The sequence below is a fragment of the Balearica regulorum genome, chromosome Z (assembly GCF_011004875.1).
Source record: "Balearica regulorum gibbericeps isolate bBalReg1 chromosome Z, bBalReg1.pri, whole genome shotgun sequence".
NCBI classification, from domain to species: Eukaryota; Metazoa; Chordata; class Aves; order Gruiformes; family Gruidae; genus Balearica; species Balearica regulorum.
The window spans coordinates 86,079,956-86,106,744 of record NC_046220.1 but is presented as its reverse complement, the minus strand read 5'-3'; the positions used below and the strand labels follow the sequence as shown (position 1 = coordinate 86,106,744).

At 38.1% G+C, this 26,789-nt stretch overlaps 1 protein-coding gene across 8 annotated transcripts; it reads right to left on the bottom strand.

Annotated features, from left to right (window-relative positions):
- LOC104637171 (uncharacterized) lies at positions 1-26,687 on the bottom strand. 8 transcript variants are annotated; one of them, XM_075740215.1, is made up of 11 exons: positions 14,920-15,821; positions 12,837-12,963; positions 8,836-8,922; positions 6,582-6,806; positions 5,295-5,501; positions 3,721-3,954; positions 2,814-2,967; positions 1,925-2,034; positions 1,667-1,780; positions 884-1,030; positions 1-330 (listed from the first exon to the last, which is right to left on the bottom strand). In XM_075740215.1, the coding sequence occupies exons 3-11, from the start codon at positions 8,911-8,913 to the stop codon at positions 214-216; spliced, it is 1,386 nt and encodes a 461-aa protein (XP_075596330.1). In that variant the 5' UTR covers positions 8,914-8,922; positions 12,837-12,963; positions 14,920-15,821; the 3' UTR covers positions 1-213. The 8 variants fall into 8 exon arrangements, 3 of the variants coding, with proteins under 3 accessions (XP_075596330.1, XP_075596332.1, XP_075596331.1); XM_075740217.1 differs by lacking the exon at positions 12,837-12,963; XM_075740216.1 differs by lacking the exon at positions 14,920-15,821 and having other exon boundaries at positions 12,837-13,832.
- Between the last annotated feature and the right edge of the window lie 102 nt (positions 26,688-26,789).

The following is a 26,789-nucleotide window of genomic DNA, read 5'->3' as shown; positions in this document are numbered from 1 at the left end:
ATTACTTTAATATACAAATCAAATTACATTGCACTATAAATAAAACATGATAAAAATACAAAAAGAAAATAAATTTTTAAAATTAATAACCCCAAATTCTTCTTTTTTCTGAAGATTTCCTCTGGACAAAGAGCAAAAAAGGTACCAAGAAGTACTGCTAGAAACATGGTGATCGCGAAAAAATTCTTGGAGCCATTAACGGCTGAGAGGGGCTCATTTTTTGGCAGCCTTTGGGAACTTCTTAAACTCAGCCTGTTTCTTGAAAAAAAGCTGAGCAAGGATATGATCTGCTGTTGCGTGGAAGTAGTCTTTCATACGAAGAGTTTCCAGCTATGAAGAAAAAGACAGTATTTTAAAAAAAGAATAATCATAGCTACCTGATCATTTTTACAATATTAATAATAGGGAATATTAAAGCGCACCTCAACTCCAAGATGAAAATGAATTAATATAAAAGTACATAACTAATGACAAGGCTTACGCTGGGCTATGAAGATCACTGGATACATGTAACCGTAGATAAATACACCCTTGCTCTGGCTCTAGGATATAGACTTGTTCAAGGCTTCGAACGATCTCTCACGATCCGAATTCCATCTCTCCTACACACACATATCCCTGCGCACGCACACGAGCATGTCACACCCTACCACAGCCCTCTTTGTCTTCCCTACCTCCTGTTTCCGTGTACAGAGTTTTGCTAGGTGTTGCGTGCCAACCATTCACACCAGAAGGGAATTTGCACTGTCAGTGTACTTGACATATTCTTAGAATTTCTTTCGAAAGATGTGCACCAAAGCATAAAGCTTATGTGCAGGAGGAAAGTATAAAATCACATTCAGTTGAACATTTTTTCACTCCCTTTGCCCATATGAATTCTCACCTGGTTTCCTGTACTGTAGGCCAGAATCAAAAACAAATCCTCATCACATACGCTCTTGATATAATGTTGGGTTCCAACAGGGAAAAATATGACATCTCCAATGCCGATGTTGAAGTTGGCAGTGACACTGGAGAGAATAACTCCAACCTATGGCAAGTAAAGCAGCAATATTCAACAAGAAGTACTGTCAGTGTGCTGTTATTGGATAACTGCGCAGTGACGGTCCCAGCACTGTGCTGAAATCAGCTGGCATAGCATCAGTGCTTTCACGGAGACTCCAGAAAGGTAGAGGGGGTCTCAGGAAGATTCCTGAGTAAGAACATAGTAAGTCCTTACAGTACGGAGTCTCATCATTCCATCTCATTTATCTTTGCACTGAGTGAAAAACATATAATAAAATCCTGTACTCTAAATCTTAATACTCACTAAGTTTTCTCTACTTATTCGTTCCTCAGAGATACATAAATCAAAAGTATTGCCTTTTTATTTTGTACTCCCAGCATTCAGGACAGTGGGGGTCCCTGTCATAAGCACATGTGATTTGCTGAGCGGCTTGACAAGATGAACAAATTCTGCTCTTTGTGTAACTCCACTTTGGCTAGACAAGCTTCCACAAACGTAACTGAGATGAAAATTTTGTATGGAGAAGGAAAGTTTGGACATGGGAAGTTTGCCAATACTACTAATTATAGTATTATTAATTGGGGCTGGGAATCAGTTATTAGGTAATTGTTTTACAGTCAGAACTCCACGGCCTTATCCCTCATGGATGTAACAAATTACCTGTCCGCAGCCGCTAATGACATAACCCATCTCATTAGCATTGAAGTGGAAATGAGGCTGCCCCAGTCCATTGCTGAATATTCTGAGAGTAGCTAAGGTAAGGGTGTTTTCATGCTGAAAAGCAGAACAAAAACATTCAGAAAATCATCCAAGTTTGCGATACCCCTGTTATACAGGACAAAGCAGTGATGGACTCACACAAATTGCACATTATGCCTTGTGTTTAAATAGCTACAGTATCCAATTGAAAGCACATACCTTGTTCAGTGATTCACTAAAAATTTTTTCCGTTTCATTCAGTCCTGTGCCATTTATGCGGTAGCGAGCCCACTGGAAGATTCCTCCTGGAAAAGGATATTGTGCCGACCCTAAAACAAAGACAGCTAATGAGCATTTCCAATAAGGTTTGTTTAACATTGCTTGTTAGTCTATCGGCCAACTTCAAGTCATTACTACATACTAAACTCGAGTAGACTATATACTACTTGGAATTAAGTTCTGCCATCTATGTTTGTTAGGTGCTCACTGATTATCACTAGATCCAGGCTGTACAGAGGGCTGGTTAATATAATTGTTGATAAACCAAACAGTGAATATAGTTCAATACTGTTCATGAAGCTGTACTTGTAAAAGAAAAAGAGGTCATAATTAGGTATACGTTAAGATGTTTATTCATATGCAAATGCAAGATATTCTAAGCAGCTCAGCACCAGTCACTCTCCAGCTAGTCTGCTGCAGGGCAGATGTTAATTTCCAAATGAAAAGTTTAGGTTTAGGTTCTTGCTTAACTTAACCGTAGCAGGGAACACACCAGTCCTGGTGACATACAACAGCAGAGAACCTTGAGCTGGGAAGTATTTAGTACATGCCCTGCTGCTTACTGGCATTCTGCTCTCATATCTACTGTTGCAGATAAAAACATTCAAATCAAAAGGGTAAACTACTTTGAGATAAGAACTAGGTTATACATCTTCAAAGGGCAGTAACTAGATGTATTATCTATCTATTTTTCATTTTATCTGCTTAAATTCTTATGATTTCTCTATATACTTTTTAACTCCTGTTTCAGTGAGTCTATTACGGATCCACTTCTCTCCCTCTCTAGAAACACAGAAAGCTCTTACAAACAAAGTTCTTAGATGTATACCTTTGAGGTTGTAGAAGTACTGCCATACAAGATTGTCCGGAGACTGCACGTAGGTGGCATTTTGTACAAGCTCATTTAAGTTTGGTGGGAGGTTAATTGCTTGATCTTCTACTTGTTTCTTGAACGTTCTGATGAAGTTAACTCCACCTTGTGGCTGCGGGACACACAATGCATGTTAAGTTGACAGATAGGCACAGCAAACTGCAGAATTAAAGTTTTGCTTCATTGAATATCCCACCTGAGCACCTGGTGGTAGACAAATTCTGCCTTGTGGACATAACCTCATCTCTATAATTGCCTCGCCCTGTCAACACTCCGTTTTGCTCCTTTGCCCTTCCTTCTCGGTTACCACAGAGACTCTGAGCAGAAGAGAAACTCGATCCACCTCCCATTAAACTGTTTCAGGGTGGGAAGGTCTAATCACAATTCTGTGGTTTGAACACACAAATTCCTCAGACTCCGCAGAAACTCTGTGGCCGTATTCTTGCTCATGGTACATTGTCAAGTAGTCAGTTCAAATAAGATCCATTTTAACAAGTAGATGGACTTATCTATAGTCTCCTATGAGATCTTCTCATACCACAGAATTCATCAAGGGGCTATTGGGAAATTAGTTTTGGGCTTCACTATGTTATTTTCCCTTCCACCCTTGGAAATATGGAGGATCCTCCATGAACTGAGGATAAATGTGAAGGAGAAAAAGTTTCTTGGAGAGATCACCATCATTTATTTTTCCTTGTGCGTAAAGGAACACACAGGGTGACACAGTGTTACTCAAAGGACATGTGTACATCCTTCCACACCAATGGGACTAAAGAGGATCTCTCCCAGAAATACAGAGAGAGCCCAGACTGCCACGTTAATGTGCAGAAGACTAGATAGAGGGTGGCTCTCCTATCATACAGACCTTTAATGCTCTAGCTGCTATATCCTCTGGGGTAGAGAAAAATGCATCATCCACATCCAAGGTCTGAAGTTCTTCATGTGTTGTAAAAAACAGCAAGAACACACAGTCTTCTGATCCTACATTCTTTATCCAATGCACAGTGTTTCTAGGGAAGAAGATCACTTGACCAGCCGTGACATTGTATGTGGTGACCACACTGTCATCTGCACCAATTACTCCAATCCAGGCAGTACCCTGTAACAGCATATCAGAACTTAACAATCATAATGAAAGTTCTCTCATTTAATCCATATGCAGCAATTCAGTAACTCAAATAACCTGAAGGCTGTTAGGAGAAAACAGATCCTGATGCACTCTCTAATGAGCCTTTGTGAACTTAAATCCAGAATAGCATTTTAAGTGACAACAGTTTAGGTTTAAGGAACACGTGACAAATACACTTTGCTCATACTTAAACCATTTCTTACTAAAGAGGCTGTGAACAGCTCTAAAGGAGGAATCTTTGGCCAGAAACTGCTGGAGACAGGACCAGGTTGGTTGTGGAATGCTTTACTCCAAGGATGATCACCCATCCAGCTGGAGCTGTTCAGTTCTATGCTGATCAAAATATGAATAATATTCTTAGAAATAAATTAATGATTGAGATATATCTAAGTACCTATGCTTCCAAAGAAAGATCATTTTGTTTTCAAATTAATATGCTATCTTGAATTCCTCAAGGTGAGTTTCTATTTATCTCTCATTTTCTGTATTTTTACGGATTTGAAATTTGATGCTCAGGTGAGAAAGGGCAAACCTTTCCAAAGATGATTTATTTGGGAGTGGAAAGGGAGGGGTGTTTGGTCTAGGAAAGAAAAGATTTTATGGGAACAAAACAGTCTTCCGTGTATAAAAAGCGGTGAGAAAGTCTATCCGAGGGTCTCCACAGCCAATGGAGATAGACAAGGAGAAATTAGGATTATTTTTTGTGTGTGTGCGCAAAAACCAAAAATGTGGTTTGAGTACCAGCACAAACTTTCTAATGGTTTGTGTGATGAAAGACGGGAAACAACTATTTTTTGATCTTGTAAGAGCTCCGTTGTTGAAGACTTTTAAAAACTGAACAAAACTGTCAGATATGCTTTAGGCATTCTTATCCTGCATCAATACCAGGGACGGAGCCTGAGGCTTTCTTAAGAACCTTAACGGTCCTTCATCTCTGTGATTCCATGATGGTTCTGTAATATAATTACCTTAGTCATTGTAAGCACTTGGATAAGTACATAAAATTCTGTAACTTTCAGATACCCAGAGTCTCCTCTGACCTTAGTTTTTATACTTCAGTGGAAGCTACAGGTGTTTGGTCCTCTTGCAAGTAACAACATTAAACAGCCTATTTCAAGCATCTCCATTTGAAAATGTTATTTCAAGCAAGAAAATTAATGTCATAAATAAATCAATGGTAATTCTACTTCTATTACCCATTAACATTTGTATATAATGTATATGTAAATTTAAATTTTTTTTTTTTACTTATATACATGATGCTTTAAACTGCAAAACCAACTGGGAAAGCTGAAATAACCAGATAATACCTGTAGCAGGTAGCCATGTTCATTGGCATTAAAATGCCAGTGGGGAGCTCGAAGCCCTTTGCTCTTGATCCGCAAGGTTCCAAAAGTCATTTTGGAGCGATGGTTATTGATGCTTTTTCCAAATTCCATTTCTTCATCACTTTGATATTCATTTACATCATTCCTGAATCTTGCCCACTGAATTTCACCACCTGGGTAGTTATGTACCTGTAAAGTTAGTGAGAGTGGAGAATTGCATTTATTGTAGATAGTGGTGAGCAAACACTCCAAAAATACTTTAGAAAATTCTTGGTCTGGGCAATACTGAAGGGGCCTATTCCTCTGCGCAGTGCGGATTCTCTCTGTATGTATTTTAGTTGCTTTTCACAATCATTTATATACTTTCTCATGTCATGATGTAATATTATTTTTTTCTACAAACGAGATAAATAGTGATATCAAGAACAAAATTATCTGCTCCTTTTTATACATCATGGACTTGGATTTAGGAAATCGGTTACATATATGCTTAAACTTTTAGATTCAAAACATTTAGAACATTTCCTGAGTAAGAAATTTTCCTGAATTTCTATGGGTGCAAACTATTCTATGTTTGCAAAAATATATATAAGTTCAAAACAAACTATATATAAATGCACTACTATCTAATCTATCCTTTTCCTATCCTTCTTATCCTGAAAAGCAAAAATTAATGAGGAATTATTTTTTATATAAAGATATATTTGGAAGATGCAGTAATGCCTTTAGAGTTTGCTCAAATCGTACATTTCTCTAAGTATCAAAATACACCTAAACAAAAACTACATCATTCCTAGGGCTCCATGACATTGTTGATTAATTCATTTTAGCTCACTAAACAAGATCATGGAGTTCATTTTGTCTTGCAACATAAGAATTTGCTTCAATCCAGTCCTAAGAACAAAAAGGTTAGCGTGCTACTCAGCTTACATTAAGATTTGATCTTTCTAGTTTTGTTTCTCGGAATTTCATACTCTAATTTCAGAATCACACATCAAATGGTTGCCTGGTCTTGCAAGTCCAATTTGTTGGAGCAATTATTTAGCTCTCTGAGAGGCACTCCAGAGATCCATACCACCTCCAACATCTGTTACGAATTGGAGTATAACACTGTCAGGAAGTTTGTGTCTCCCCCCATGGATTATAAATGAAGCCTGGATAACAGGTTAGACTGATCACCTAATGCTTAAAAAAAGAGTTAGGTGAAACTAATTCATTAAACTTCTATATATGATGCTAGGATATTATTGCATAAGATGAACAATTTACCTTTGATTTCCCCAGATGATTCAGGAACTGGTATTTGATATCCACACTTGTTTCATGTGGTTCTGGGGCAGGTGTACCATCGTCTTTTACACCCGTGTCTTTGATAAAGGCAGTGTTCTTTACATAGACCAAGGACAGGATCAGCACTCCTATTGCGGTGGTGATAACACAGGCCAATAGACAAACTAGAAAGACTTTCATTAGGGACCAGTTGCCCTTCCTTTCCTGAAATTAATAAAAAGTCCCCCAAATAAAAAAAGAAAGAAAGCAAGCAAGTTTTATTAGATCTAAGAGAGGAGAAAGTTTGTGATAGTTCTTTCATAATCAAAACAGTATGCCTTTCAGAGACACAGGTACAGCCAAATTACCAGGCCTGGTACAGGGAAATCTTACAGAGTATGTTATCAGATTGTTGCTGTCCTTTCATTATTTCATCAAGTAAAAGCCCATCTTCATCACCCTGGGGTCTTACAAACACTTAAAGATTTTTCCATTACTGTTTCTAATCTATATCACAAAACACTGAAGACCTGGAGAGGGACTGTTTACGAAAGGGCATAGTGACAGGACAAGGGGGAATGGGTTTAAACTGAAGGAGGGGAGATGGAGATGAGATCTGAGGAAGAAATTCTTCCCTGTGAGGGTGCTGAGGCCCTGGCACAGGGTGCCCAGAGAAGCTGTGGCTGCCCCTGGCTCCCTGGAAGTGTTCAAGGCCAGGTTGGATGGGGCTTTGAGGTCCCTTCTGACCCAAACCAGATTTTATGATCTCATAGCAAACCTTCATCTCTGGGGCAGAAATGATGCCTCCGCTTTACGTCACATCTCACATGGCCCAGCTCCCTGGCAGAGGAGAAGACAGGCCAGAATGGGGAAATTTCATCTGTACTAACTGCTCTGGGCATCGCTTCTGTACTGAAAGTTTCCTTTGTGGACGTTCAGGCTGCTGGAGGAGGGTGAAGGGGAAAAGCAGCTGGGCACACAGAAGCACACAAGTTCTTTATAGAAGGCCAAGGCATTTCTGGCACCATGAAGCATCACCTTGGTGAGGTTTTTCGGTGTTTCTTGTCCCTTAACCTTTTTTGCTGCTGAAGTCGCAGCTTCAGTTGAATAGAGACTGCATTCTCTGGCTCAAATTTTAAAACCCTTTACTGATTCTGGGTGCACAGCTTGATCTACCTTTAAAAGCCTGATTTTTCAGACAGTGAGTGCCTGAGAATGAGCTATGAATGTTGACTTCTTAAGCTGGACAATCACAAATGAAAAAAATAAAATGAAGATGTCTTGCTGATTTTAACAAAATTACTTTTTTCATTAATCCATTTGACAAAAGCTCTTTACAAATACATTTTTCTTGCCAGCAGAAAAGCACTCAAAATATCACCCTATTCTATTCGGTCAGAATCTTGTCTTCAGTTTAAATGACTCTCTTTTTAAAGCTTGTGTTCAATTAAATATCACAACAGTAGCACTCAGACCACAGAGCCTCATTGGAGAACAAGGCTTTGTAGTTAAATGCATCCCAAACCCCTATTTTCCAGATTTGAAGGACCTCTCATTGACAGCATTTTCACAGCAGTGGCACCAATTCAATAATTATTTTTAAAGTCAAAAGAATGCTGTACATATTACATAATAACAACTAATACGGGACACTCAACCTCAGCGCAACTGTGTGGAGTTATGTTGTAAGGAAATCACTAGCCTTGGTATATTTGTAGCCAAGAAGCAGTACTGTGCTGACTGCAAACAAATGTAATGGCTGATGAGCGATATGCCAACTCTTATTGCATGAAGTTAATTCAAATCCCAAGCAGCAAAAGCTTTAATGGGAAAATTACAGAGAATTACTTTTCTCAAGGGCAAAAAAGAAAAAAAAAAAAGATGAAACAGTACTCTTAATGTGTAACTCGGTAGAGATACTAAACATTACCACAAGATGAGCTTTTAAGTAGCTCTTTCTGTTAAAATCTGTGGGGAATCCTCCAAAGATAATTACTTTGTCCAGTAGTTACAGCATAAAGAATTTAGCTATTAAGTGGGGCTAGGGAATTATGTCTCAGTTCAGATCGTAGCTAGTGCACGTGAAGTTACGCATTTTAGGACCTCAGCAATCGTAACCCTTTAGAGCTTTTATTTTCTTCAGGACTTTTCTTAATAGTACAGGATTAGGTCATATCACAAAATAAGGGTTTAATCTTCAGACTGACTTCATTAATAATGTTTTGATAGCACCATAAAAGAAAATTACTTGTACCTCTTTCTTTGGCCACTCTTTTCCTTTTGAAGAACTTTGTATGATCTCTCCATGCATTTCAAATGCCTGGTTATCCATTTAGTAAAGCTGAAATAGATTAGTCCATAGAAGACAAGAAAAACATTGAAACAAAAGAATGTTAATTCCAGTGTGTGCTCAGTTATGTTACAGAGTCCAGGGAAGTGACTCATCATCTTCTGTATAGTAACACTAATGTTATTTAGTGCAGTACCATTGTGCAGAAATGTGATGCAATACAAAAACCTCTTCTTCACTAAACTACAACCGAAAGTTCTGACAATTTCCACATTCAGACTTAACATTATTCACGTATCACATGAACCCCAAGACACAACATGACAATGAGATAGAGTCTGAACCATCAAATACCCACGGGGAAAAAAAGCAGATGTCATCTAGTTCCTTTACCTATGCTAAGGACCTAATATATTTAAATTACAGTTTTGGCTAGTTGTGTAATCTACTTTTACAACCACAAAAACGGTTGAAGTTCCAGAACTTCTTTAGCAACCCATTTCCCTGCTTACATGTTATTATGTAGAAGAAGTTATTATGGAGAAGGCTCCGGGGAGACCTTAGAGCCCCTTCCAGTCCCTGCAGGGGCTCCAGGAAAGCTGGAGAGGGACTGGTGCCAAGGGCAGGGAGTGACAGGCCAAGGGGAATGGCCTGAAGCTGCAGGAGGGGAGATGGAGATGAGATGTGAGGCAGAAATCCTTCCCTGTGAGGGTGCTGAGGCCCTGGCACAGGGTGCCCAGAGAAGCTGTGGCTGCCCCTGGCTCCCTGGCAGTGGTCAAGGCCAGGTTGGATGGGGCTTTGGGCAACCTGGGCTAGTGGAGGGGGTCCCTGCCCATGGCAGGGGGCGGGACTGGATGGGCTGTGAGGTCCCTTCCAACCCAAACTGTTCCATGATTACTGTTAAAAAGCTTATCGCAAGCCTAAATCACTTTTGCTGCAACTGTTACATTTTACCCTCCCACAACGGACCTAACTACACAGAAGTGCCCTACTAGGCGAGACCAACAGTACATCCAACCCAGCATTTTTTCTCCGACAAGACTTTAAGAAACAATAGGGGAGAGCATAGCTTGGCTACTGTTTCCAGGTTACACCTCTCATACTTCACAAGCACACAACTTTTGCATGAGAGACGCTAGAGGGAATAGCCTCTTCCCTTTAGATTTCAGTCTATGAAAAACCTCACAACTTTGTCTAAGTCTTTTCTGAACCTGCTGATACTCCCTGACCTCTAAGTTTCCTGCTTGCAGGTTAAAACAAAGAGCACTTCTCCGTCCTAAACAGATCTCCTCCTAGCTACTTTAGGCCGCCTACGTTTCTGTATTGTCAGATTTGAGCAACATCAAACACGCGTTCCCCTCTCCAAGCTGAAGCACCAAGCCTTTTTAGTCTCTCCCTATTAGGCAGCTCTGTCTCCATGGTCATTTCAGTCATTCTCCTCTGGATCTTCTCGAACTCCATCACATTATGGAAATAAAGAATAGCAAGACTTCTTTGTTAACTGCTCTCCAAGTACTGTTTTCCACCCATGTTTAGACTTCCCTAAAAATAATATAGATTATGATTCCTTGTTTAGAGGAATTCAAGTGTTAAATGTTGTTACCCAGTCATAAAAAGGAAACTAGGTTTGTGTAACACACAGTGTTTGTAATAACCTCTCTTTTTTTCCCGCCCCCCCTCCTCATTTCCTTGACAGATTTCATGTTTCATGACATACCTCTGAAGTTCTAGGAAACTGAAGTTAAGCTTATTGCCCTAGAATTCTTTGGTATCATTTAGCTGACTTTTTGTTAAAACTTACTTTGCTAGTCCCATTTCTAGACCATTATGGGACTGCACTAAGTTCTAAATATTACTGATAACTCAAAGATAGCTTCAGCCATTTCCCCAAGAGCTTAGTGTTAATGCTGGCAGGTGTAGTTCACTGAACACAAGCAGCTTGCGTAAGACCTATCATGTTTTCCCTGTCCTAACCTGAGCTTTATCCACCACCCGTTGCTGTTGATGTTTTAAATAAACATTATACCTTCACCGACACCATTTACTACTCTCTGCAGGGAGGTCATGGACTAAAATTTTCCTTGGTCCTCCCTTATATCATTAAGACACTTACTGTTTACTATCATAAGCAATAAGGAACTTTTGGCTTGTTTTATTATCTTTGACAGCTCTTCCTCCTTGTCTCTCATTTTTGTGCTTTGGACTTTCCAAAAAGCACAGAAGTCCAAGATGACTCATCTTTAGAGACAATCCTAACTATTTCCATTATGCTTCCTTCCTGAAGACCATGGAGGACTACAAGACATATTACCTTTATTTTCACTGTTCCATATTAGGATATCCTGCAACTATATCTTAAATATATGTATTTTTACAAACTGCCAAACTCCTGAGCCCCTTTTTCCTAGACTTTTTTCATAGGATTTTGCAAACAGATCTTTGAATTTCTTGTAGTTGCTTTTTTCTACTCTTCCTCTTTTCCATTCTAAAAATCTTGAAAACCTTGTAAGACAACTCTTGTATTAATCTTTACCTTTTACATCAAAACCTGACATCACTCTAGTCTAAAAATACCCTTGTTACTCTGTATTCAATTTATTTTCCCCAATAAGTACTTGGTTAACTATTTTTTCTCCTCAAGGCAAATTACTGTCAGTTGTTCACAAACCTGTTCTTTCCATCTTATCCTTCTTGGTTTGGTGGTCTTAATGGTAGGTCCTCAACATAATGGCACTCAGGCTTTTTTCTCCTTTTATTATCATACACAGACTTTTAACAAATTGTCTCCCTCTATATTCTAGACTTCAATACAAAGGTAAACATTCAGAGAAACATACCTTCCCTCCCCTTTTCTTCAAGAGCCACCTCCACTTTTTTCTGTATTAATTCATTACCAAATTAACCATCCCATCAAGTAAACATTTACATTGCCTAAATCACAACTTTGTATAGAACCTTGTACATGCTTCCATTTAGTTTCCATACAGCTTGCACTAGTACAGACCCCTTAAGTGTTTAGTAGACATACTATCCTGTTTCCTGAATTGCTTTAATCCTTTTTATAAAAACCTCTATGTCCACAGTTACTACACCTCTGGTCACCTTTGATAATACTTTTTTTTTTTGTCATCAGTCCCCATTAATTCAGGTTTAAAGCCTTCCTTCCTAGGGTGGTAGGCCTATAGTTAAAGAAGCACTTATTTTCCTTACGAGATAGAGCCCATCTCTGCTCAGCAGTCTTTTCTGTTCTGGAAGAGCTGTGAAAGCTCAGCCATTCAAATTTGCAACAGCAGGATCAGGTCAATTAAAATTAATGAAAAGTTTTTCTCATTTCCCTTTGATCAGCAATTCTCTCTGCACAGTGAGAGACCTACCAACTATAAAATTGACCAAGTGTTTTGAGTAAGGACACAAAAATTAAAAACCATGGTAGATCACAGAATCCATGATCAACAAGAATGAAAATACACATCATCATTTTCAAAGGTTTCCTCAATTCCAGATACTTTTTTTATACATACACACATGAGAATCCATAAAGCATCTCTTGGAAAACAAAATACAACTGCTCTGGCAGTGTCAGAGTTACATAAGAAAAGAATTAATAGGTTGATAATGAGTGACTACAGGGTTTGCAGTTTTTCAGATCCTCCTTTTCAGACTAACCCAGGTATAAACTCTTGCCCAATTAACCCTCTGCTGGTAGCACTGTTAGTCTTCACGATATCTGGAGCCTGAAATTAAGTTTTTCCCTATCGGCACTTTTTTATATCAGTGTGAATACAGTGATGCAGAGAGATTTGCTTATGCTAATGGCCTGTTACAGAGGAAAAGATAACTGCAGCATAGAGTCATTCCATTTCAAGACCAGTATCACAATGGACTCCCTTTAAAGGGCAAAAATTTTGTCCCCAAGACAAAAATCCCATCTATTTTCCTCCCACCATGCCAAGTCAGTGTCTTACCACAGACAGGATCTTCACAAGATTTAAGAGCACAATACTTGTCTTCAAAGCCTTTACTTCCCTCAGCTCCGTTTTACTGATATATATACAGACTGTAATTCAGGAAGTGCCCTCCTCAAAATATTTCCTGTATATGCAAATACATAGGATCACAAATACTTCTGTACATCCTTAGCAAACAATTCTTGTAACTTGCTGAGAAACGGTGACTTTCCTTCTATCTAGTCCTGCTATTTTATTTTAGTATTTTCCCCAAATCCTGGTCTCTGTCTTTCTGCCTGCCCTTTTGTTTTTCCCACTGTCACTAAGGAAGATTGTAGTTCAATGAAATTCCTTTTTTCTGATGTAGCCTCAAGGACAAGAATATCACCGACATCTTGGATATGGCAATTACTTTTGTTTACAACTTGATTTACATATTCCGTTATTTTTCCTAAGTGGCAACTTCTTTATTCTAACTTATAAGCAAACTAAACTCCAGCTATAACTGCAAGAATTGACCAGTGTATAAAACCAAAAAGTTACTTTTTTTCTATTGATACATAAGGGATCAAATGGCTCTTTAAAATGCTCTTTAACAGCCATAAAAATCTTGATAGCATTTAAAAATATATTTTTATGTGAAACCAGTTGTCTCCACTTACTGACTAATGGTGTTGTATTGTGGTTTTTTTAAAATTCTATTCTTATTTGAATTTCTATTGTTTACAACTAGAAAGTGTCACTCATTTGTTCCTTAGTTTCATATCATTAAGGTACTTTTGTCTTGTGCGGTACAGCACCTCACACAGTGGACCTTATCCAAGGTCCGTGATCAAAGCCCTTCATACCTGGCCAATATAAAGTTAAATATGAATACTCAATAACGTCAACAATACTTGTCATTGTTGCCTAGGTCTGTGTGCCAAAAAAACCTGAAAAAAGTTGTGCTGCAATTTTCCAAAGTATATTAAACTGATGAAGAAGAAATATCTGGAGGCCAATTAAAAAATAACCCAAAGAAGGAGGAATCTCACAAATATGGATAGATATGAGGATTCTCCAAGGCAGAATTAATGAAAAAGACTTTCTAAATAGCAACCAAATTCTGCCCTAACATCAAGAAAAATTGTAAGGTATTTGTCCTGTGTACCCTGCAAGCAGGATACAAGCGGAGCGTGGTATAACTTCTAAGTACCCTCAGGGCATCAAGTCTTGCTTTCAGTCCACCTCACTTGTGCTACCAGCACTCTAAGGAGTATCTGTACACCTGGATGAGTAAATCCACCTTTCTACTGTGAGCTACATAGGCACAAGCCCCTTCAGGAACAGGGGAGAAAATCCGAGGTGTACTAGCTCAAACAATGCAGCATACACACACTACATGTAACTACCTACACGTAGCACCCAGAGTAGTGCAAAAGCTAAGCAAATTAATTGTGACCCATACCCAGACATGGGTGACATCAGGAAAAAACAACTCATCTTTCCTTGCCCGTCTGAATTCCTTTGATAAAAATGACCTCTGGCAAACAGATAGTGTCTCAAAACAGACAACAGTTATACCCACAGTATCGGTCGTACATTCACCTCTCAGCAATGCAATGCTTTATAAAAGCTTCTACAACAAAGTTTTCTAGATAAGTAATTTCATTTTCTGTACTCTGATTTCAGATCTAGCTTTCAGCATTTGAGAAAGACCAATAAAATCTGTCTGAAATACATTATTACATGCTACTTATGATCTACCTATCTTCTCATTATGCCATGACAGTCATAAAATGAAGTCATTTATTATCTGTCTACTTACTAGTTCTTAACATAAAGATGGGGAAAAGTAGATAGCTAATCTTCCTTCTATTTTTTCTTCTGGTTTCTATTTCTTAGAATCAGTACGTGCTCAGGTACCTTCTTTCTCATGTGTACCTATAGATATCAAGATTAAAACAAAACAGCTCACTAGAAAGGCATCTTGCCATACATATTTTGTTTACTGACAACATAAAACGCTAGGCTACATTATATAAGCCTCAGAAGAGGTACAAAAGGCTTCTTTCAAAATGTTATCAATATATTTCAATTCACAACTCAGATTGCTACTTACAGCTTTTCTCTTTGTCTCTCAATTTGCTGTTGCCAAATGGGGTAAGTCCTACTCCTCTCTCCCCTGCACAAGTTCCAGTGCTTATCAGTGGCTTTCACAAGCTAGTTCTATTCAATTATGCTGAAAAAAAAAAATAAATCTGTTACTTCTCTGTTTATTTAGGCCCACCAAAGGATTTTATATGCTCTAAAGCTAAGAACAAAGCCAAGGCAAGTGGAAGGGAGATTAGGACTTCCCAGTAGCAGTGCCAACCAGCTGCTGGATCGGTTCAGCTGTAACACATTCTGTGCTCCTGTGCAGGATGCCTCTAAACAAGGACCTTCTCTCCCCAAAACCACCAGGCTTTACCAGGATGTGAAAGGAGGACAATTCAAAAAGACTTCAGACACTTTTTGATACAATACAGTTGGTAAGTTTCTGGTCAGGGAACAAGGAGCATACAGTTACATCAATTCAAGCCCTGTTAGAAACAGCACTGAAAATATTACGTAATTATATTATTGCTAAACCTTACTGCTGAACTTCACGCATGATCTTGAGCTCCCCCTGTTTCTAACAGGCCCTGTAATGAAGTGATGACTGAATGGGCTAAAGAGTTTAGGTTTTTTGTAAAGTTATAAACACACGGAGATTCTGCCATGAAAATGTTCACATTATTTTAATTAAATATTCTTTAAAAAGTGGTATCTCTTGTCACATATTGTTAGATCCTACTGGCAGCACTAATACTCGATTAAGCTTTGAAGTAATTAAGGAAAAGAATGAATATGTACAGAAATACTGAATACAACATTTCTGAGAACATGCACTGGTTCAGATTTTAAAAAATTGTGACCAGTGATCAGGCTGACAAATTATTTAAACTACACAAAATTAAAATATTCTGAGAGATCAGCTTCACAGATTATTCTTTTTTTTTTCTTGTTTATCTTCATGATCATCAATCTGCTCTTGTTGGTTACCGTTATCTTCCACAAGACTTCTAAGACGTGACAAATGATGTAAAGCCCTAGATTATGAAAAAATGAAGACTTTAACAACAGTGTATATATTATTATTTACATTTAACACAAAATGATGTTGATTTTTTCCAAACAGCTGAACAGTTTGAATGGTATTATATACAGTTTACATCTCTACGTCTAACTGTTCCACTTATTCTGTTTTAGAGATTATAAAATGCACTAGGATTATTATTTGTTTTTTAAAAGATTAAACATTTTCTGGAACTGACATTTTAAATACATCTTCTCAAGGTGCTCACACAAACACACAGTTTCTATGAAATTATTACAGAATAGGTATTTAACACAGGATGTTAAATGCTGCAAAACATCATGTCATAAAATAGCATATCAATACTGAAAGTTATGTATTTAAATAACAAATCTTTAATTTTACATATAAAACTATACTGCAACTCTGAGTTTTGTTGAAACAAATGTTCTGCATAGAACAACCCTGTTTCCCATTCTGCTTTTTTCTCAAGCTTATTTCTTTAGTCACTTATAGCTGTTCAGTAGGAGTCTGCTGCCTTCATTAATGGAATATGTTTTCTAGCAATTATTTTCTCCACTGGAGTGAAAAAAGAAAATATTTTGTCCCATATTAGAAACTTCTCCAAGTCTGATTATTTTAAAGTCCATCTATGTGTAGCAATGCTTGATCTATTGATACAGATGAAATAGAAATCTTTATTTACAGAGTACATCTCTGCAGCCATTCACTAGATATGCCTCTGCTCCATGTTTTTAATTATTCGTTACTGGTTTATTCTTAAAGTTTTCAGATCACATGAAAACTCTCTCAGCTTATTATTGTTCCTTTTCTGTACTTTCTGAAAACAATGAAAATTCAGAAAATTAATGGTCACTTACTTCTGAATAGAATTAGTAAGAGGGATTATCTCGCTGTCACACAGTTTTAATTCAGCCTCTGCTTTTTCAGAAAGCTTAAAAAAAACCAAAAAAAATTGTTAACGGAGGAAGGAAAAGTAGCTGAATATGACAGAAAACATGGAATTTTTATAGCACATTGCATTGGAAAGTATTGCCAACAGCTTTATAGCATGATGAAGTCATTCAGGTGAGAAGGGACCTCAGGAGGTGGGCTCCTGCTCAAAGCAGAGGCAGCTATGAGGTTACAGCAGGGTGCTCAGGGCTTTATCCAGTCAAATCTAAAACCTCTGAGGACAGAGACTGCACAGCCTCTCTTGAAAAACTTGTTCCAGTGCTTGGCCATCTTCAGGATTAAAAAGCTTCTCCCAATGTCCAGTGTGAACCTCCTGTTTCAATTGACGCCTGTTTCTCATCCTTCCACCATGTACCACTATGAAGACCCTGGCTCCATCTTTTTGATACCCTCCTCGTAGGTGCAGGAAGATTTCAGTTCCCTAAAACTTCTTCTCCAGCCTGAACAAACCCAGTTCTCTCAGCTCCCCCCAATAAATGAGCGCTGCAGCCCCCAACCACCCAGGTGTCCCTCCACCAGCTTATTGATGTCTCTCCTGAAGCGAGGGACCTAAACCTGGATGAAGTATTATAGATGTGCTCAGGGGATTCCCAGGGACAAACACTTCTCCTGATCCACTGTGCTCCTATCCATATCACCCAGGTCCTGCTGTCCTCCTCTGCTGCCAATGCACACATGTTCAGCTTGTACCTACCAAGACCTCTTGGGCATTTGCAATAGCAAGGATTTCTTCCTTTCCAGGTGTGAGGCCTCGCATTTGCCCTTGTTGAATTTCATGTTGGCCTATTCCCCCTAGCCTGCCTGATCCAGACGTATATAGAGCATTTCATTCTCTACTGAGAATAGGACATAGGGTTTAAGAATGCAAGCAACATTATGGAAAAAGTAAAAAGAGATAATAAAGTCTATGAAATAATTTTGAAACAGAAGCGTCACAAAATACCAACTTGCTGATGCCAAAGGAGGCAAGGATAGAGCATTTGAGAATGTCTGGCTTTTGAAAAAATTGCTACACACCCCTGAAAGCCTGGAATGAACAGGGACACTATCAGAAGACAACTTTTTCCAGAGCAGAACAGCACATGCAGTACTGCCTTGAATGTCGCCATCTCCTGGCTTACAAGTACTGCGTTTCTGCAGCACCGCGGGGGCCGCTGGCAAGCGACTACCTGCTGTCACGAACAGGAGACCACAGCGTCAGGCAGCAGAGCCTCCAGCTTGCAGCAGCACAGCAAGGCACAGGGGATGCAGGGCACAGCAGTCCTGAGCGTGTGCTCCTGAGGCAAACTGGATTGAATCTGCTGGCAGCGATGACCGGTAAAGTAGCCTATAAAAGGACTACCAATTTTTCCTCAGAAATGCACACAAGCACATCAATTTTGACAAGATACAACATGAGGCAAATGACTACTCACTTTTTCAAACTCTTCCTTTTGCTCAGCAGTTTCTTTCTGGCATAAACATCCCTGAATTGCTTGAAGTTCAAACAACGTTAATTTCAAAGCTTCAAGGGGCCTGTGGTGATGACCGCCACAAAAAGTATTTGCCTAAACCAAAACCCAAAGAATCTGTTGATCTTGCAGTGTACTGCAGTGCACATAAAACCAAACCAAAACCCAAACAACTTTAGAAGTTTCCCTGAAACAACGTAAAGGCTAATTTCTATGAGTGTTTCCCCTCTACCTATTCTTTAAAGGTCTATTTATAAATTGTACATGTATGGTGCTACACTGGTTCATCTTAATTTATGCCACTATATGGTCAGTAAAATCACTAACTACAGACATTGTTAGGAATATGTGAAGCAACACAGAAAGGACTCAGCCCTGGCTTGTATAAAATAATTCAAGAATATTAAGACCGCCAGTCCTTGCCACACTATGACAGCAGTGCTGGAACATGTTTCAACATTTCATAACTGACAGAGCAAGTAAGTATTTATTCATATAATTAGCATCTATATGATATCTGCTCGTTCTATAATCAAAAGAGCGGATATCCACAAATTTTTGTCACCTTCAGTTTAATCTAGAAATACTTATGTCTAGAAATACCTGATGATCTAGCAAACCCAAGAGAATAGGAAGCATGAAGGATAAAATACAGTGAAGCACCCTTCAGACAGAATAACGTGAATTACTCGTTCACATCGTTAGGTTCTGTGTCAATTAACTCCTTAGGGAAACAGAAGTATATGCCACAGTGGAAGACCTTCAAGGGTAATGCTCTGTTTACTACAAGATGGGAAAACAGAATCTTAAGAGCAGTTAAGATTCAAGGACAATAGGGCAGAAAGTAAAGGAAACATGCCAGTACATAAATTAATAGTATGCCTTTCAACTAGAATACTGGGCTCACTGCTCATCTCCCTAGCTAAGAAAAGAATAAAGGGTTCATATAATCAAAATGAAAGACTGAACAAGATTAAGATGGCCAAGAAGTTGATTAATACGGAATAAAATAATAATAACGATAAAAATAATGAATAATCAAAATAATAAATTCAATCCATGATCCAATTCGTGTACAACAGCATAAATAATAATATACTACTCAACTTACCTCTTGAACTTGACTCATACCCAACAGTACATCAGCCAGGCTAGGAAATTTGTAGTATTTAACACATCAATAACAAACATTTCTTCCTTTACTCAAGGCAGGAAAATTATTATTTAAACAAAACATGGAGTGTAAGAGTCAAAATATTACTAAGCAAAGTATTTAATGGTTAGATGCTTTCTTAATCATAATAGTGACCAAGGGTTAGACTATAGGATTTATTAACTGTATGAAGTCATTGTGCTCAAATATGACTACTGCAGTTAGACCTTCTACTTTATATTTTATAGAAGAAGAAAAACCAATGTACAGGTATTCCCCTTCTAACATTTACCAGTCTTACATATTTTGGGCACTCTTGGAAATAAATACTCAATTTTACTGACCTTATTTTTGTCATTTAAACAGTCTTCCAAGAATCTATGTATGATATCTGCCTTGGGGAATGGTAGAGCATTCTCCATGTCCTCACAGCACACAGGCACTGGTGGTTTGCTAAACCAACATTAAACACAATGGAGAATAATAACAGGTTTATAAACTAAAAGAATCATTTTAGGATATAGTTATTATGATGCAACCAGATATATTGCATCAATGTGATGCCAAGGGGGCACTGAGCAGTCCCATCAGCACTTTGGTGTACATGAGAGACACAGAACTATTGTTTCCAGTTTTGCCAGTATAATCAAAACCTGGGTAGCCATAAAAAGCAACTAAATAAAAAAGCCAAGGTAAGGACTTCTTAGCTATAATTACACATGGGTATTCCTCAATTAATATTCAACATCTAAAGAAAAATAGTTACCTTCTGCTTACTGACCTTTAACTGTTCTACAGTCTACAGGTTTTAATTCTACATTTAATTCTAATTTAGTTCTACAGGTATTTTAATTCAAAAGCTAGAGGTCTCATCGAAACAGAGATTAATGAACCTGATTTCCAGTGATGTTCTCCTATGTGGGTATCCTGGTGGCTAGCAGGAATGCTGCAGCTTGAGCCTTTTACTCACCTGTTAAACATGGCTAAAATTAACCTATAGTGCAAAATCTTCTAGGGTAAAGGGAAACAACACCCAGAACAACATACACCTAGCTGCTTCTTAAAATCTATAGGAAATCAAGAAATTCTGTTGATTTTTAGCATTCTTTGATACTGTGAAATAACCTTTCAGTTCCCAAACTGGAATTTCACTCCCAAGACTGCTCAAAAACTTCCCAAGATCACACTGCTTTTTTAAAAAAATGGACTTCCCACTATTAACTTGTTTTTCATAAGCTATTAATCATAAAGTAGTAAATCTGTCAATTTAAGTTCTATTAAATAATTTTGCTCTTGAAATAAATATTTCTTCTATATCATTGATATACAAAGATATTAAGAGACAACAATTAGTAATATTGATAGCACTCTCTGCAAGTCAATGAAAAAGGGAAAGCAGAGCACTAGTATCCTGACCTCAAAATATCAAACATTTAGCAAGAAATCAAATAGTAAATCCTTTCTTTATATACATGCCACAGCACCGTTACTTATAATCCATATACAAAAGCGATTAAATACACTATGCATTTTCATGAACAAATTAGTTCAAAATATATGTTTACTTACAAAGCACCTGGAGCATTTTCCCATGATCTTTCTGCTCCTAGTATATCTGTTGTAGAAGGACTGCCATCATTTTCCAGTGCATTTGACAAATCTTCAGTTAAACTCTCCAGACCTCTGTCAGCCTTCAAGGTATGTAGCTCAACCTGGTCTTCTGAAAAATAAGGACAAAACATGTCCAACTCTTTTCAAAGGCATTATCTCCACATTAGTTTTAATTTTATGTAATACTGGAAAATTACTACAGATTAATTATTCTACAGAGAGTACAGCCCCAGTACTACTCTTTTGGATATCTTAGTGTGCCAGTATGGCATCAGTACCAAATAGGATCTGCAAGGTTCTAGCCAGGAGAGTATTTAAAGTAGTCAAGCATTTCTTTTCCTAATTTACATAAAACAAGTATCATATGCAGTATTGTAGATTATTTAATGTTTTTAGTGTGCTTTCATGCTATAGAAAACATAATTAATTCACAAGACAATTTAAATATTACTTATTAATACTGTAATTCCTTAGGTTAGTTTTCTTATTATTTTGTACAGGTTTTTCTAATAGCTGCTTTTACAGACACCTGGGAGAGAAATCATGCAAGTCACATATACAATCACATACAGGACTCATTTAAAAATAGGTTGAGACAACTACTCCAAATGACAAAGATAATTAAAGTTCATCATGCATACACATTAGAAAGGTTTTTGCAGATATTTGTACATCTGGCTTTTTGTTGCTTTGAATACACAACACAAACAACATTTTAACTTAGTATTTATATATAACCTCTTGGAAAAAGGGAGAGATCGGTATTTATGCTTTGTATAACAGAAAAAATATTTTTCTTTTTAAATGAATAAACTTAGACAGAAGTGAAGGGAATTAACACTTCAAAAAAGTAAATCTCTCGTATCAAAACAAATCTCACTGATATTTCATAATACAAAGATGGTGCTTCACCACAGGACCACCTCCCTGCTTCTGAAGAGTGATGGCTTGCTACAAAGAGTAGCTACACAAGAGATGCCCAAGGAAAGTCTTCACATAAACTGAGGGCACTGGATAACCTAAATATATAGGTTACAAATATCTCCTGCTGACTGTGTAAAGTAGAGAAAGAGACTGCACGACAAACGGTATTTCTTAACCAATTTGACAGGTTCATTTACACTATGTTTAGGAATCTCTCCCCCCCCAAGGTTACACTTCATGTAATTTAATGCTTGAAATTTATTAAAATATTTATGGAATTACTGTCATCTTGCAGTAAGGTACTAAATATACCACTGTAATAAATACTTTGCTGTAAAAGGAATGCTTAAATATTGCTTTATATATGAAAACTTACGGTATAAAAACTGTTTAATTTTGTCAACTACTAGTAAGTGCTTTGAGTCATTTGTCAAAGATAGAAGTGAATAAATCTACTGTACGGGGCAGTTAGACTAACATAGCTAAGAGTGTTGGTTTAAAAATATGTACATATCTTTATACACATATCCTCAAAATTATAAAACAAATTATATGGTATATAGTTACCTCTGAACAGCTTTTTAGCGTGTCTCAAAAACGAGTTATCAAGTGGGAAGCATGCATCTGGGCTGTCGTAGTTGCAACTTTCTTCTACTTTGTTATCATCTCTCAGATCCAGGCAACCATTTTGTTCAAAAAAATTAGAACTGTCTTTATCTACAGAGTGTCTTTTTTTCAGGATCTCAAAAGTTTGTGGAGTGGAAGCTTTGCTTTGTATATTAGAATTTTGACCATCATTTTCCTCAGTTGAATCAGAAAAAAAGTTGCAACTCTTAAGCCAGACTGGGTAGTGAAAATTGGGAATACTACTTATCCCCGATACACTTAAGTCAGACTTCTGACTGGTAAGCCACCTCGGGTAATTCTTAAGAGGAAAAGCGCTAGAGTTCTCTTCATAAGACAAGGGCCTCGAACTTCCTTTAGAGGAGGCAGAATCGTATCTAACAGGTGTATACGCATCACGTGTCTTTTTGCTGAAGTCTTTGTGTGGATTCTGGTGAGCAACAGCTTTCCTATTCTCCTGGAGACTGAAACCACTTTCAGTATCGAGTGATGAGGTTTGGCAAGGGCAGAAAGATGCTTTAAGTGACCTTCTGTTCCGCTCACTACTTTGATGCCCTGATTTAAAAGGGCTATGCTGGACAAAGGGCAGTGATCCATCTGCTGGAAATGCTAACAGATCATCCGTCGCAAGACTAATCAAGTCTGGGTCACACTCAGTCTGCCTTCTAGAGGGTGAAGCACGCTGATTAAAATCATCCAATGCTGAAAACCAAAGATATTTTACATGAATTGATAAACTTCAAAAGGATACATTTGCAAGATCCAACATGAAGTAATAATTCAAAGCTGAAATATGTTATTTACCAAGGGCTACTGAATTACAGTTCTTGCAAAGAACAGTTCCATTTCTAATCAGAAGCTTGCGAAAAACCTTACCAGTCAAAAGTTACGCCTCCTTTCATAGTACACAACATTTATAGCTTTGAGTACTTAATTTTTTATTTAAGAGAAACAAGAAATCAACATTCTACAGCCCATTTTCAGTTTCACACTCACAATTGTATATTTTGCAGGTATGTCCTTAGTGTTTCAGTCCTAGCAGCGACACTTTCTCCACACAGTAATGCTAGGGATTGAAACTGAAACTGAGCACATTTACTAGAGAAAAAGATGGCTAAAAGCAATAGTACGGCAAGGCAAGTAGCCAGATAACGGGCCTATGGACCCACTTCGTGATTCTACAGAAATGTAGACGCTGTATAAGATTTGACAGTTTTTCATGAAAGAATTATAGCATTAAATCCTTTTTTTTTTTTTAGTGAAACTATGTAGCACTGATACACAAAAAATAGGTTTTCTTCAACTAGAACCTGGAAGTTATTTTTCCCTTCACTTTCACTGTAATACCAGTAACTATTGTAACATACAAAACATAAACACAGACTAGCTAACATGTGAACAGAGCTAATTAGACTTCTGCAAAGAGCAGCAATGGAGAAACTTCAGAGTAAAACGTGAGGAGATGACATCTTTCATAGAAGAGTTTCTCATTTTTAGCGATAATCGGAATGCTTATTTTGGGAAATCAGTTAACATAAGTAGAAGGTGGTTTGTATGAGAAAAAATACAAAAGCTAAACACAGCTAAAAAAGCAGCTGTCTTGATAAGAGAAAGGAAAGGTGTGAAGCTAGAGGAAGGTTATAGGCTACAGTGAAAAGAAAAAAGCCCTGAGTAATACAATATGCTACCATAACTGCCCATGCCAAGGCAACCCAGGCAAGCATCCTTTTTCAGGTATGAAGTTTCCCTGTACTTAGAACTTTGTCATTTTAGATGTAATGGATAAAGCATTTGCAATATAAATTAGCTCAAGCACAGTTGTCTATTCTAGATCTTCTCATGAAAGTTCATATAATCAATTAAGTATTTATTTATTCAAGCTAACTAATAATTACAAAAGCCAATTCAAACCCATATATGTAACCCAGATGGGTTAGACTTCAGGCCCAGAAGTACATTCCATAAAAATCAATGGATAAGAGGCAAATTTTTTTCTAAGACAAAGCAGCATTTAAGAATGCTCCTTCAATTAATTAGATTCTGATATTACTTACTCTGAAAAGGATTTTTTTTCAAATCTCAAGTTTAAGCAATGATTTACACTGTCTTTAGCATATATTCACATATAGAAAATACGATTTCTGTTCCATACTCTGGAATTTATTCTTGCATCTATATGCCTGATCGTGAATTCTCACCAACCCACCAAACATTTACAAAAAAGTGTTACAGAGAATGACAAGCGTTGCTAGCCATGACCAAGCATCATTTACTATACCATAAAGACTTGCACACAGTTGTGCAGGGAATATTCCTTCAACAAGACACACCTGGTATGAGACAAGCAGTTGCAATACCATTGACAGTGAACACAAAACAAAGCAAAAAGAACAGCAAACACATTAAACAACATATTTGCAGAGACATACCATGTTTTTCTTTGGCATGATGCTTTGAAGACTTTACTTGTCTGGGAGTGCTTTGACATATGCAGATTTTTCCAGTGCTTATTTCTGAAGATGTGAGACTTAAATCAAAATCCTCAATATAAGCCTCCAAAGCCTCAGATGCAGAGCTGTAAAGCTTGTCCTTGTAGTGAATCAAACTATTTGAGTATGGATTATTGCTGTCAATGCTATAGCTTGTTAAAAGAGAAGATACTGTTGAATCAGGAGAACAGACACTGCTTTCTTTTATTGAGCTTGTCATGGTTTTTTTTCCAGGTTCTTCTTAGAATCTTCACTCATCTTTTTAATCAATCTAAATGGAAAAAAGAAACAAAAACCAAGTGATAATCTGCACTGAAATGTCTTCTCATAACTTGTAATCTATCTGAGTTTTCTACTTTTGTTCTGTAATTCTTATTTTTTTCCTAAAAATTACTATTCAGTTATTCAACTTGCTGCTTTTCAAATAAGTTTGTCATACATATGTGCCGCCCCTAAAAAAAGTCAAAGACAGAAAATAGAGGCTCTGGGAAAAAATATAGGGAAAATTTCTTGTATATTGAAACTTTAGTAGTGGAAAAAAAATGTAACAAGAGAGCAGGAAAGTCTAGCTCAGCACTAGTTCTAAAGGAACCTTAGTGCTTTGCTTTTTGCAAGAACAGGATTTTATGTAACAATTGCTGACATTTGTCACCAAACATACAGCTTAGCAAAGACACACAGAAGTATCACAACTTGTGATTTCAGAACCAGCACAAGAGAGTAGCATTCATGGACAAAAACAGAAGTAAAAGTAGCTTAGTATAAAAAACCCTAAACAACTCAGTGTAACAAGAATAGGAAGCTGTTACCCTTGCAGTTATCTTTATATAACCAAAATGGATAAACACACCAGAAGAATTTTACAAGCCACAGAGGAGCACTTTGAGTCATCCTGCCTCTGCAATTTAGTCAGCCCAACCAAAGCTGCCTTCACAACCCCGCAAACTGTAAATTGAAGAGTTGGAAGCGCAGGCTTGTTCCAAATACTGTAATTGGGATGGTCAAGGTTACCAAAAGAAACCTAACAGATCATTTCATCCCTGTAGGTAAAATACCACTTGAAAAAAATCCATTAAGGTGTTAAGGGAACAGGTGCTGTAACAAGGAACAAAGATTAACAACTTTGTTATATCACATGCATACAAGGACCACCGTGCAATAGCAGCATAAAGGTTTATAGGAAAAAGGCACACTGGGGACCAGCTCTTCCAAGACCTAAACGGTTGTTCCCCGCAACGCCGAGGAGCCGGCCCAGGCAGCGGCACCGGCCCAGAGACTCCCGGGCCCATCCTCACACAACGCCCCGCGACAGGCAGGGCGGGCCCGTACGGGCAAGACCCAGCCGCGGCGGCGGGCACCCCCGACCCCCTTTCCCTCACAAGAATCAATCAGAAGCAGCTCCACAACAACCGCAGAGATACGATGCACCACCCCGGCTCCGGCCCGGGTGCCCCGGGCGTCCCCACCCCACGGCGGCCGCTCCTCCGCGCTTTGCCGCGCAGCGGGTTTGAAGGGACCGCACCCCTTGGCAAAATGGCGGCGCGCAGGCGCAGGGGCGGCCGCGCGGCCCTACGGGAGTTGTAGTCGAAGCCGGGCGGCGGGCGCGGAGTTAAGTCGGGACTACAACTCCCGGCATGCCCCGCGGCG

Bases quoted from the DNA above. Each gene is read 5' to 3' on its own strand.
- LOC104637171 (XM_075740215.1), bottom strand. From the start codon at position 8,913: ATGGATAACCAGGCATTTGAAATGCATGGAGAGATCATACAAAGTTCT. The intron at 2,035-2,813 runs GTATACATCTAA...TCTTTGTTTTAG, and splicing joins GTACTTCTACAACCTCAAAG to GGTCGGCACAATATCCTTTT. The intron at 331-883 runs GTGAGAATTCAT...TTTTCTTCATAG, and splicing joins CCTACAGTACAGGAAACCAG to CTGGAAACTCTTCGTATGAA.